Genomic DNA, 12948 nt, shown 5'->3' with positions numbered 1-12948 from the left:
AAAAAAAAAGAACCAGATGTACTTGCCAGTTGAACAAGCTGGAAAAGCTTTGGTGATAAGTTTGGTAATAATTTGAAAGGCATGTAGAAACTAAACAAATAGAAAACTGGGGTAATCATATGAGGGAGAGTAAAAACTAGACAAGGAAATATAATTATAGATTACATGGTTATAATATAAATACTGCCTATTAACTTAATTAGAAATCATGATAAAATTACATATGTGTTTGGGGGCAGGGAAATAAGACTAAATCCTCATCAAAGTAGGAAATGAAAAGATTAGGTCCAAAACTGAAAAAAATCAGTCACGAACAATATCATGCTGGTTAGAAACATGATAGAAACACCCAGATACACTGCTATAAGATGTGAAAGTAGCCAGGGGGTTGAGAAATATGGGGCAGGGTTGTTTTTTTTCTTTGTAAGCCTTGCAGTATTGCCTGATTTTTGAACTATGCAACTATGTTATTTAAAAATAAGTCTACCAGGCCCAGCTCATGACCACAGCAGCTGCTCAGTAATGGGTTACTGAGCTCTGGTTGCATGAGTCTCCAGCCAGGTCCAGCTGCAGCTCCCCAGAGGGACAGTGGGCTTTGTCAGGAGCTGGACATCTGTCATTGCACTGGCCACCTTGATACAACTGTCAAAGATCTCCTCCCCACCCAAGTCCAAGTCCTCATCCCTGCAGCTTACTGCCTTCATCTGTTTCCTTGTCTATCTTTCCCAGTGGACTAAGAGCTCCCTGAAAGCCAGTTGCATCTCTGTTCCTCCCCCTGCCACTCCTCAGCGGTGAGCCCAGGGCCTAGAATCTGGCAAGTACTCAGTACTCAGCAATTCCCTCATGTGTGAGTGTAGACAGAGGGGGTTTATGGTCCAAAGAATCCCTTGAGAAGTTTGGTGGAAAGGATGGGTGGTTGCATGAGGCTTGCCAGGAGGGTGAGGCCTGGACCAGTATCCTCCTCTGACCAGCTATGCAACTCCTCACCCATTCTTGTGCAACATTCGGTCTCACCTATTGTGGTTCTGCTCCCCAGGGAGCTACGTGACTCACCAGGAGCTTCTGGCCCAAGGCACTGCCCTTGCCATCATGGACAACACAGAGGATGCAAGTGGGCTACTTCAATGAACCCTTTCCCATAAGTAATCCCAGCTACCTTCAGTGTCTATGTGCACTGGTTCATTTAACTCTCAGAGAAGTCCCATGAGTTGGGTGTTGGTCCTCCTTTCCTTGCCATTTTATAGGTGAAAGAACAGGTTTACAGAATTGAAATATCTTTCTGATGTGCTCTGAACCACTATGCTGGAATCCCCAATAGCTATCTTTTGTTTCCATCAGTGTCAGAGATGGGAGAGACCTATGATGAGGAAATGAAGGCCTAGGTCCTAGGCCCTAGGAGGAAAGTATCTCACCTAGAGTTACATCAGAGCTGGTGGAAGAGCCTGGACTAGAATCCTGTCTCTTGACTTCCTTTCCTGCCCACCGCTACACACTCCCTGGTAAAGCCAGCCTGTCCGGGAATGACGAGGCAGCAAACGGCTCCACGAGAAACGCCCCCCTCCCTCTCTGCCCACCCAGCCCGTCATGAGGTGGACAGGATGGGAAAGAGGCCCTCCTACCTTTCCAGCACCACTCTCTCCACTGACAACAATGGACTGGTTGACTGGCTGAATCAGGCTCTTGACATTCCTGTAGGTCTGTTCACCCACAGTGAAGATGTGGGGCTTCAGTTTCTGAAACATCAAGGAGCGAAAGGTCATGTGTGTCTTCAAGGAATGCGATCTAATGATGGCTGAGATGGGGAGCCTGCCAACAGCAGTGCCAAGAGGCTTCCTCTAGAAAAATGTCCTGGATGTAACAGTGTTAGGCCCAACTGTGGGACCCCCCTGGTGGCTTTACCCACTCATCTTCTCTCAGTCTGGAAGCAGAGCTAGCCTTGAATACTTTATCCCATTTTATCTTAAAAGTCTTATTCTGTTCTGTATTATTTTGTTACTGTACTTTGCAGTTTGCAAAGAATTTTCTTTCAAGTTACTGCTAAGAAGTCTGTGTTAGATGGATAGCTAGTCCTCTTTTATAGATGAGAAATCTGAGGTTCAGAGGGGTTAAATAACCTTCCCAAGGCCACTCAGCAAGTAAGTGAAACCATCTGATTAGCATCCCAAGGCCACTGTTCTCCTTCCCATCACCAAACATTAATTGTCCTCAATGTGCCAGGTATCAAGGTGGGCACTGGGAAAGCAGAGGGCACCATGACATGGCTTTTGCCCTTAGGAGGCAGGTGGTCAGTGAGATACGGGCTCTCAGGACAGACCTCACATGATTCCACCCCACAATGATTGCTTACCCACAGCTTCCTGAAGGAGAAGGCACAGTTCTGGATGGTGTCAGAGCTGTCCCTCTCTCCATCAGCTTCTGCCCCAGTCACTTCTCACCTGGACTATTACAAAGTCTTCAACTGTTCTCCCTGCCACTTGTCTCACCTTCCTCAACGCAACTCCCCCAGCTTCCAGGGTAATTCTCCCCCCAGTGGGCACCATTCAGTCCACCTCCACTCCTGGAAGCAGCTCTGTGGACTCTGCCTGCTGTGATGACTCAGAACCTTCCTATTTATCTCAGCCTCTTCCTACCTCATCTACTGCCTCTCTCCCCAAGAGCCCCTTCCTGCCAGCAAGTCTGCTCTTGCCTTTCCCTGAACACATGATGCACTTTGACACCAGCTAGTTTACTCCCTGCCTGCACTTCCCCCGCCCCCATAAGAATGTATTCCTCTCAGTAGAGATGAACATGCACTGAATTTTCTAGGGTAATCCTTAGCACATTAATTTTATCTTTTTCCCAAACAGTGGTTTGTTAAATACACAAACATATCTTTGTAAATCCTTTCCTATTAATAAACTCATAAATAAGAAAAAAAAATACTTTGCCCTATGTCCCTATTTTGTGATCCAAACTCAGTTAAACAAGTATTTACCTCTCATTCTTCACCACTGTCATGTGCCCAAAATTCCTCAAGCTCCTGATGGGCAGGGCTGTTGCACCAGCATGGCCGATGCATAGATGGATAAGGACAGGGACACTGCAAGGAGGCCTAAGGGGAGGTAGGGGAGTCCTGAGGCCCAGGAAGTGGCTGAGTCTTACCTGGGGCTGAGGAGCAGCATGGTACTCTTTCATCAGATCTGGCGAGTAGAGCTGAGGGACAGGCTTGAAGGGGTTCAGAGCCACCAGGGTGCAGCCAGCATTGGTGTAGAATGTGTCTGCCATGTACCGGGCCTGCAAACACCTCAGGACTGAGGCAGAGGTACTTTTAGCAAACTCTGGCTTAAATGTAGACACTAGCATACACAAACATCTGCCTAACAGCACTCCCTCTGCACTCAGCCAAGAGCCATTAGATTCCAGCAGCTCCCTAATGAATAGGTACAAGATCTAATTAAGATGAACGCCAAACCTGGAGCAAAGTTGGTGCTGGGGAGCCCAGATGCAATTGCCAGGCAGGTCTGAAGCAGCGTATCTGGCTCCAGATCCGGAGTCCTGCCTGCCTTGTCTGGCCAGGAGAAGCTGTGCTGAATACCTACACCAAAGCGCCACGCTCTTGGAGACGGCACTCTTGAGGAGAGGGAGGCCCATACCTGTCTCCAGCGTCACAGGGTTCACCTTGGTGAGGTCATCCAGCAGGTGCAGCGGGGCCTCCTGGCCTAGGAACTCCTGCAGGTCTTCTCTGAGGGCTTTCCCACCGTGGGCATCAGGGCCTGAACTATGGCCATTCACCTGGAGGGTATAACAGGGCCAGGAGAGCTGTGACTCAGACCAGCTGGCAGCTCTGTAGGGGTAGGACTGTGCAGTGGAGAGAGAATTGGCTTCCAGTATCATAGTCTGGTGGGTTCAAATTTCAGTCCTACCACTTATTAGGCGAGTGAGCCTGGGTAAGTGACTTAACCTCTCTGAGCCACAGGTTTTGTTTTGTTTTAAAAATATTTTATTGATTTTTTTACAGAGAGGAAGGGAGAGGGATAGAGAGTTAGAAACATCGATGAGAGAGAAACATCGATCAGCTGCCTCCTGCACACCCCCCACTGGGGATGTGCCTGCAACCCAGGTACATGCCCTTGACCGGAATCGAACCTGGGACCTTTCAGTCCGCAGGCCGACACTCTATCCACTGAGCCAAACTGGCTACGGCTACAGGTGTTTTTTTGTAAATAAAAGAAAATAAAGCCTGTTCACAGGGCTATTGGGAAGAAAAACAAGAAGCAATATAAAGAGCACTTAGTCCTTGGCACATAGTGAATACTGGATAAATCAATAAATGCTATCCTGTCTCCTATGCCATGAGCTCCAGCTTCCAGGCTGGCCAGCTACTAGTCTTACTGGGCCTGGCAGGGTTGGGGGTCACAGTGGGGGGCTGCTATAGGAGTATCATAAAGGAAAAGAACCATGCTTTGGGCCTTTTTTTTAAAAACACGTTTAGCGCCAAGCCTGCTTTGTCTTCCTTTCCGTTTAGCCTGCGATATCCAATTTCACCGATATGCTGGCAGCACCAGTGAGTGACGGGTCCAGACGGAAAGTATAGCGTCAGTCACCGGTGACTGACATGGCACTTAACGTGTTAAAGAAACCATTCAATTTGAGATGAAAAATCAGCTGTGAGGTAGCGCCATGCCTTCATCACCTGCCTCTTGGGGCTTAATTAATCTGGTTAATTACACAACTAGTTTCCTGTGCCCTGGGTCTACTTAAGAGGCTCAGAAGTCGAGGGAACAGGCCCTTTCTCCTTCTCCCTTTCCGATGCATGATGCCAACATTTGCCACATGTTTCTTCTCCCCATTTCTCCTCTTTCCTCTCTGGGGGATGTAGGGAAGATGGGGTGGGGAGAAGACAGTAACCTGGCTGAAATCTGCTTTTGGAGGAAAGGATCTGTGATATGACCTGTGTGGTTTTCCATGAGACTAGTGAGCCCTACAAGTTCAAATCCCTCAAGCCCAGGTGGCAGGTGTCATTTGAGAGGCCCAATGACAAGTATCTTTTCTTTTTTTTTTTTTTTTTTTAAATATATTTTATTGATTTTTTACAGAGAGGAAGGGAGAGAGATAGAGAGTTAGAAACATCGATCAGCTGCCTCCTGCACATCTCCCACTGGGGATGTGCCCGCAACCCAGGTACATGCCCTTGACCGGAATCGAACCCGGGACCTTTCAGTCCGCAGGCCGACGCTCTATCCACTGAGCCAAACCGGTTTCGGCGACAAGTATCTTTTCTAAAGATATTTTTTATTGATTTCAGAGAGGAAGGGAGAGGGAGAGAGAGAGAAACATCAATGATGAGAGAGGTTATTGATCGGCTGCCTCCTGCAACCCGGGCATGTGCCCTTGACCAGAATCGAACCCAAGACTCTGCAGTCCGCAGGCTGACGCTCTATTCTCTGAGCCTAACCTGCTAGGGCAACAAAGATATTGCCTCTTCTCTGAACTTGGGTCCACCATGATGCACAAGGCAGTGTCTTGGCCTCCAGAGTAAGTGCTGAGGTCAGAGCATGGCTAGATCCCTGGAAATCCCTCTGCTTTGGGGGCCATAGTAGCCTTTTCTGAGTGGCAGAGATCCAATAGCAAACCCCCATGTGCCCTGTGATCCATTCATCAGAATCCTTCTCTATTTCCACATAGGTCATCTTCTCCCACACTTTTGCACAGACTGACCTCTTTGTTTGGACCGCTTATTTTCCTTCTCTACTTGGCTAATTCTTACTTATTCTTTTTTTTAAATTTTTTTTTTTATTGATTTCAGAGAGGGAGAGAGAGATAGAAACATCAATGATGAGAGAGAATCATTGATCGGCTGCCTCCAGCACACCCCACATTGGAGATTGAGCCCGAAGCCTGAGCATGTGCCCTGACCAGGAATTGAACTGTGACCTCCTGGTTCATAGGTCGATGCTCAACCACTTAGCCACACTGGCCAGGCCCTACTTATTCTTTAAGGCCCAGCTTCAAGGAGACATCTTCAGGGACATCTCTCAGCTTCACCTCCTTTTGGAAGCCCCAGGCTTCCACTGTGCCTCAACAATTCCAGCTGGCAGTGACATCTCTCAGGAATTCCTCACTGGTTCAGGCTTGAAGGTCACCAAAGTGCCCTCAGGATTCCCTTAACCCAGTGGGATTAAGGGAATCCTGAGGGCACTTTGGTGACCTTCAACCTTGGCTGCACATTAGAATCACCTGGGAATCTTTTTAAAATCCTGATTTCTGGGCCTCATCCTCCGGAAATTCTGTTTCTTTGTTATGGGGTGGGGCCACAACATTAGTAACAAAGAAACAGAATTTCCAGAGGATGAGGCCCAGAAATCAGGATTTTAAAAAGATTCCCAGGTGATTTTAATGTGCAGCCAAGATTGAGAACCACTTCCTTAACCACACCAAGGAAAAGAGCTATCAGCTACAACAGGGGAGATTCAAATTAAGTATCAGGAAGAACTTAACAACAGGTGAAAGGCACTGGAATAACTTCCTGAAGTGAGAAAAGACCTTTAAGGGGTCGTTTTCTTCCTTCCCGGACAGGGTAGTGAAACCACATTCAGACAAGTAAAAGATGCAAAGGTGCTTCAGGTGCTTTGGGGCCTGAGTTATCTGAGGGTGAGGTTTTACCTGCTGGAGCATCCTGCTTCAGTGTGGTCAGCCAGAGTTCTGGGTTACAGGCACAAGGAGTGCAATCCACCTAGTCATGAGGACACAGGCTCGGGCATGGGTCCAGCAAAGGGCTCAGTTCTGGAAGAATCTGAGATGAGTCATTCCAGAGCCTATGGCACGAGAGAGAAGACAAGGGCCACACACAGGTGAAGGCTTCTTTAGAGTGATTCACTCCCGCTCCCCGAACTGAGCAGAGGAACCAAAATGAGAACCAGAGCGAGCCTGGGCAGAAAGGAAGTCTCTTCTGTTCCCTGCCAAGTAGGGAGCAGGGGAAACTTTTACAAGAGCTTCTGGAGGCTCCCTGGGCTCCTCCGGGGCTAATTTTACTACCGGGTTAGGGGTGGGGCTGCAAATATGGGTCAGTGTGATGTGGAGGGTGAAGACACTCGGACACAGAGACGTCTTCTGCTCTCTCCTCTCTACTAGACAGAAATGTCCTTTCTTAGCATAGCCAGTAGTTGGTGGGGTGGGAGGCTAAAGTCAACCAGATACTCCAGGAAGAGAAATCAGAGCTCAGTCATTCACTGGTAAGTCACATCACCTTCCTGGTCCACTCTGATTCCTCATCTTGCAAATGGAGATAGTAAAATCTACCTCACAAGGAGTGGCTGTGAAGGTCAATGAGGTCATGGATTGAAAGCAACCCACAAAACACAAATCTGAATATGCACTCAGAAGGGAAACATTGTTAGTACAATTAGCAATATTTGGGGCCACTAATCAGGTGGAATACTCCAGTGTCAACTTCAAAATGAGAATTTCAGAGGATGGGAGCCCATCTGAGAGGGGTGTTGTGAGTTGGGCTTAGGCCAATTTCTGTAAAACTGTAAGTGACCCTCAGACTCAGAATTTCCTAGGCCGCACACTGCCCCAGCAAAGCATGATGAGAGGTGTCTGAAATGGATTAACCTTGGGGGAGAGTTTCTTTTTTTAAGAAAAAAAATTTTTTTTAAAAATTGATTTCGGAGAGGAAGGGAAAGGGAGAGGGAGAGAGCGATAGAAACATCAATGATGAGAGAATCATTGATTGGCTGCCTCCTGCATGTGCCACAATGGGGATGGAGCCCACAGCCCAACCCGGGCATGTGCCCTGACCAGGAATTGAACCGTGACTTCTTGGTTCATAGGTTGATGCTCAATTACTGAGCCACCCTGGCCAGGAGGGGAGACTTTCTTTTTTTTTTAATTGGGTGGAGACTTTCTTAAGGTTCTGAGTACATCTAGCCTTTGAAAGAACAGGAATAGGAACTTCCATGGGAACATTCAGGCAGAGAAGAGCATCTGGCCTGTTAGACACATTCTACATTCACCCTGGACACTGACTGTATCCCATCCAAAGGACAGCTATGCAGAGGCTCCAGAAACTCAAGGAGAACAAAACTCCCTCGACTGGAAGTTCATCTTAGAGGACCAGAGGCGAAGCACGAGAGGTTGTGTGTGGGTTAGAACCCAAAGCCCCTCAGATGCATATCACTAGAGCTCTGTAAGCTTTATATCCTCATTTGCAACCTCCACAACCACTCCTTGCCAGGTAGATTTTACTATCTCCATTTGCAAGATGAGGAATCAGAGTGGACCAGGAAGGTGATGTGACTTACCAGTGAATGACTGAGCTCTGATTTCTCTTCCTGGAGTATCTGGTTGACTTTAGCCTCCCACCAACTACTGGCTATGCTAAAAAAGGATATTTCCGTCTAGTGGAGAGGATAGAGCAGTAGGCTTTTCTGTCTCCCAGTGTCTTCACCCTCCACATCACACTGACCCAGATTTGCAGCCCCACCCCTCACCCCTGTCGTTTGCAAAAAGGAATACTAACGCCCAGACCTCACAGTGTAGATAGAGTTCAGGATCAAATGGGCTGCCGCTAGTGGAATCCGTGAGAGCTCTTTGCAAATGTTGGTTATTATGTGCAGTGTCAGCTCCCAGCCAGAGTTAAGTCAGGTTAGAGCGGTTTTCTCCAGTCCGCCCCGCTCTTGCTCCCACTCGGCTTCGTGGTTACCAGCCAAGCAGTTCTGGAAAGGGTGTGACCACTGCGGGCAGGAGGGAGCCGGTAATGAATAGATGAAACACCAAGTCAAGGCAAGGCAGGCGGCAACCTGATCACCAGCTCCTCCTCCTCCCCAGCCTCAGGTTCTCCTCGGCTTGGAGGGCAGAATAGAAAAGCCGGGTGAGGGTCCTGGTAGCCTAGCCAGCCCCGCCCTGAGGTTCCCGGCGGGAACCGGGGGCTCCCGATCCTGGCAAAGGGCCCGCCGGGCCCAGGCTGGGATGCCGCTCCTTAAGCACCTGGCACGGGGAGAGTATGTCCTTCCCGGGAAGGTGGACGTGACCCCAGCCAAGGGCGCGGCTGCCCCGACGCCTCCCGGGGCCAGCGCCCCCTCCCAGGTCCCTCTGGAGAGGAGCAGGGGCGGGGACCCAGCCTGCCAACCGGGGCTTCCCCCTACCCCCCACTGAGGGTCGCCCGTTGCTGGCAAGGTGGAAGGTGACCATGAGAGGTCCTTGTTCACAGAAGTTCCTGGTAAGGGCAGGATCCAGGCTACCTTCCCTTGGGGTACGAGAGGGTCAAAAGGGAAAGGGAAAGGGCAGGGAAAAGGCGCTTTGGAAAGGGGAGATGTCCACTCCTGCCTCAGCGCTCCAGGGGCAAACCGGCTTCCCCGCCCCTTGGGGGTCACGGAAGGGCTTCAGACCGGGGCTGGGGTGGCACTCACCGATCCCACGGCCTGAGCGTGCGGCCCCGCCGGCCCGGCTGGAAAATCGGGCGGGCCGGGTGGGGCGGCGGGAAGAGCCCGAGGAGCGGAGGGAAGAGGAGGGGCGGGGGCGAACCCGAGAGAAAGCCGAGACCGCGGGCTCGCACCCGCCGCAGCCGCTCCGCTAAGTGGCCGGCCGGCGGCTGGCTCCTCCCCCGGGGCGGGGCGCGCACACGCGGCGCGGGGCGCACGTGGCCTGATCGCGATGCCGGGACGCGGAGCTGGGGGCTCCTCCTGGGACAGGACGTTTTGAGAGTCTGGGTATGACTGGAGTGAAGGGGAGGCTCGGGTCCTGGCGGGAGCGGCGCGGGAGGCAGGGCGTCCTGGTCTCGGGGCCCTCGCCGGGCTGGGAGGGGCCGTCACGACCCAATGTTCGCCGGGGCCTCCGACCCATCACCCTGACGGGCCGCGCCGCGGTCTGAGCGGTGCTGCGGCGCCCGGTGCGCCTTTTCCGCTCCGGCTCCTCGGACGGGCCGGCTACAGCCACGGCCCGGGCACCCCTTGGCCGGGCACCCCATGCCGGAGCTGGCGAGGAAACCAGCACCACCCAGGACCGGATGCGCGCGGAATTCGCCGGCCCGGAAGCGCAATCTCCCCCAATCGGGCCGGCCGGAAGCGCGGCTCGGGAGGCGGAAGCTGCCCGTTCCGCCGCTTTGCCCCCTCGGGGCCGGGGGAAGCGGGCGGCCTGACCCACGTAGACGGCCTCCGTCCCGGGAGCACCGAGACCAACCGGAGCACCGAGCACGGGAGGTATACGGGCCCGATGCGGTGGTGGAAAAGGACTTGTAGTTTTAAGCCAGCCGATCGGTTTGTTACCGGCTTAGCCCGTCATGAATTCATTTATTCTACATCGTTCTTGTCGGACCAACAAATGTGTTCGCATGTGCCACTTTTCAGACATTGATGTGTGGCCGAGAGGCGTTTTATAAAACAACCCCAGTATGTGCTGTACTATACAGCCCTCCCCCGCTTAGCCTCCATTCTGCCTAACGTATATCTAACGTGAAATTCGGCACCTGTAAATAAAAGGAGCAGCCTGGGGCTCAAGAGGCCACTGAGAGACTCAGATGTGTGTCCTGGAGGCTCTGAACAAAAACCAAGGCCCCAGCTCCCAGGTGTACTTGAATGCCTTCTCTGCCCCTGCCCTTCCCTTCTGTCTGATCTAACTTATAGCCATTAGTTATGTGTACTCAATTTTCATTACATAATCTTCACGACAGACCAAGTTTTGTAATAAGAATTTCTATCCGACTGTGGGATTTTTTTCTTATCATCTCAAATGTACTTTTTTGTGAGTCTGCCTTATACTGAAAATAGCTAAAGCTTTTTAACCAATAATTTCATGCTATTAGTGTAACATTCGTATCCTCATGTATTAGTGTTAGGCTTCTTCCCACAATCCTTCGAAGAGGAGGTCACAAGACAGACCTAGGTTCTACTCTGAAATTTAAGATAAAAGTAAGTCAGGTACATATATATGCCAATTGCACAAGAACACTGCTTTCCACAAATGCATTCCTTTGCTCTTTGTGAAAACAGGAAGAAGAAAAAATGTCTCAAAAGCAGCTGAAGGAAGCTTTTGTTAGTAACCACAATGGAACCAGCGTGCTGGAAATTACCCAGGGCTTGTGCTTGCCTGTGCTCTGCATCCTGTGCAGAGGGCTCCTGATCATTCTCTCACAGCACTTGTGGTCTTCACATACCCGGAGAACTCGATTCTTCATTGACTTTGTTTTCCTAATAGTTCCCATGGTGACCACTTTGACCATTTTGTCTTCCTTTGTGTACCTTGAGCACCTCACTGTAATTATCTTTGGGGCAGGGCTATTCTATCAAATATACTGCCGGAGAACTTGCTATGCCAGAATGCCTGTCCAGAAAATACTTGAAAAATTCTTAAAAATTAGTCTAGAATCAGAATACATTCCAGCCATCTCCTGTTTCCGTGTAATTAACAGTGCCTTTACTGCTGTTGCCATTTTGGCTGTGGACTTCCCGCTTTTCCCCAGAAGATTAGCCAAAACTGAGCTCTATGGGACAGGAGCAATGGATTTTGGAGTAGGAGGCTTTGTTTTTGGAACTGCAATGGTTTGTCCAGAGATTAGGAGAAAATGTACAGAAGGGTCCAGATTTGATCATTTTACAAAGTCATTGTACTCTGTTTGGCCATTAGTCTTCCTAGGAGTAGGAAGATTAATCGTTATAAAATCCATAGGCTATCAGGAACATTTAACCGAGTATGGAGTTCATTGGAACTTTTTCTTTACCTTAATAGTTGTGAAATTGGTAACATCGCTGCTTTTGATCTTTTTCCCCCCTCATAAATCCTGGATTGTGGCCATTGGCATCACTGTATTATACCAGCTAGCCCTTGACTTGACCCCATTGAAAAGGTTAATTTTGTATGGCACTGATGGCAGTGGCACAAGGGTTGGTTTATTAAATGCCAACCGAGAAGGAATAATGTCTACCTTGGGGTATGTGGCAATACACATGGCTGGTGTGCAAACAGGGTCATACGTGCTTAAAAAAAGATCACATATCAAAGACTGGATAAAAGTAGCGTATTGTATTCTACTGTTAGCTATTAGCCTCTTTGTATCTCTTTACATAGTTCAGGTAAATGTAGAAGCAGCATCTAGAAGAATGGCCAATTTAGCCTTTTGTATTTGGATAGTTGCTTCTAGCTTGATCCTTCTTAGTAGTTTATTACTGGGTGATATAATTTTGAGTTTTGCCAAATTTCTAATTCAAGGGGCTCTAGTACCCTGTTCTTGGAAACTTATTCAGTCTCCTGCTACAAATAAAAAGCATTCAGAATCTCTAGTCTCTGAAGCTGAAAGAAAGAAACCCAGTCTTTGTTTAATCACAGCTATAAACAGAAACCAGTTGATTTTTTTCTTGCTGTCAAATATAACAACTGGCCTAATCAACCTGTTGGTAGATACATTGCACAGCAGTACCCTGTGGGCCTTCTTTGTGCTCAATCTTTATATGTTTATCAACTGTTTAATTATATATATGCTACACTTGCAAGATAAGACTATAAAATTTTGGTGATCAATAGGGGTTGGATGTGTGTGTGTGATGAGGAATTAATGAGAATAGTAAATGTGAAGAAAATGGGCTTTTGGCAATCTAGTGTTAACTATATTTTATTATAAAATTAAGAATTTCAGTCCTTTTCTGTAACAGTAGTGAGGCTTAATATTTTAATGTATCTCTACACTATGTAAAACAAACCAATGGAGAAGAAACAAAGCCTTATGGCTTGTTAGAATGTTAAATTTTAGTATTTTTTTTTTTGTATTGCTTAAAGTATTACAAAGGGTATTACATATGTGTCCTTTTTTTAAATTTCAGTATTTTAAAGAAACTATTGTATTTATAGTTGTGACACTGGAAGATTGGAGGGTGGGGAGGAAGTTTTTAATTTATCTTATATCACCTTATACCATCTGTATTTTTTATTATATGTATTTTATAATCCTTACATTAAAACATAGTGTGAATTGTGGAA

The 12948-nt window shown here is 48.5% G+C and overlaps 2 protein-coding genes across 11 annotated transcripts in view; one reads left to right on the top strand and one right to left on the bottom strand.

The window, feature by feature from the left end:
• The window catches only part of MYO19 (myosin XIX), a 28000-nt gene extending 18527 nt beyond the window's left edge, over positions 1–9473 (bottom strand). For 3 of the 7 annotated variants that reach the window (XM_070393261.1, XM_070393263.1, XM_070393269.1), the window contains exons 1-5: positions 9390–9473; positions 6643–6794; positions 3633–3771; positions 3142–3290; positions 1620–1733 (exon numbers count right to left, since the gene is read on the bottom strand). In XM_070393261.1, coding sequence (XP_070249362.1) covers positions 1620–1733; positions 3142–3290; positions 3633–3771; positions 6643–6654 — 414 coding nt within the window. In that variant the 5' untranslated portion in view covers positions 6655–6794; positions 9390–9473. Of the gene's footprint in view, positions 1–1619; positions 1734–3141; positions 3291–3451; positions 3772–6642; positions 6795–8508; positions 8715–9389 lie in introns of those variants that run through there. The other 4 variants (XM_070393262.1, XM_070393264.1, XM_070393266.1 and 1 more) reach the window with 4 other exon arrangements.
• On the top strand, positions 9179–12948 carry PIGW (phosphatidylinositol glycan anchor biosynthesis class W). Of its 4 annotated transcripts, none has more exons than XM_070393273.1 (2): positions 9179–9199; positions 10968–12948. In XM_070393273.1, exon 2 carries the CDS (start codon positions 10980–10982, stop codon positions 12486–12488), a length of 1509 nt encoding a protein of 502 aa, XP_070249374.1. In that variant the 5' UTR covers positions 9179–9199; positions 10968–10979; the 3' UTR covers positions 12489–12948. The 4 variants fall into 4 exon arrangements, with proteins under 4 accessions (XP_070249374.1, XP_070249372.1, XP_070249371.1 ...); XM_070393271.1 differs by lacking the exon at positions 9179–9199 and adding an exon at positions 9623–9689; XM_070393270.1 differs by lacking the exon at positions 9179–9199 and adding an exon at positions 9945–10178.

This window comes from Myotis yumanensis, unplaced genomic scaffold (genome assembly GCF_028538775.1).
Source record: "Myotis yumanensis isolate MYYU_CA2020_CCGP unplaced genomic scaffold, mMyoYum1.0.hap1 SCAF_16, whole genome shotgun sequence".
In the NCBI taxonomy this organism is placed as follows: Eukaryota; Metazoa; Chordata; class Mammalia; order Chiroptera; family Vespertilionidae; genus Myotis; species Myotis yumanensis.
This window is presented reverse-complemented; position numbering and strand designations above follow the sequence as displayed.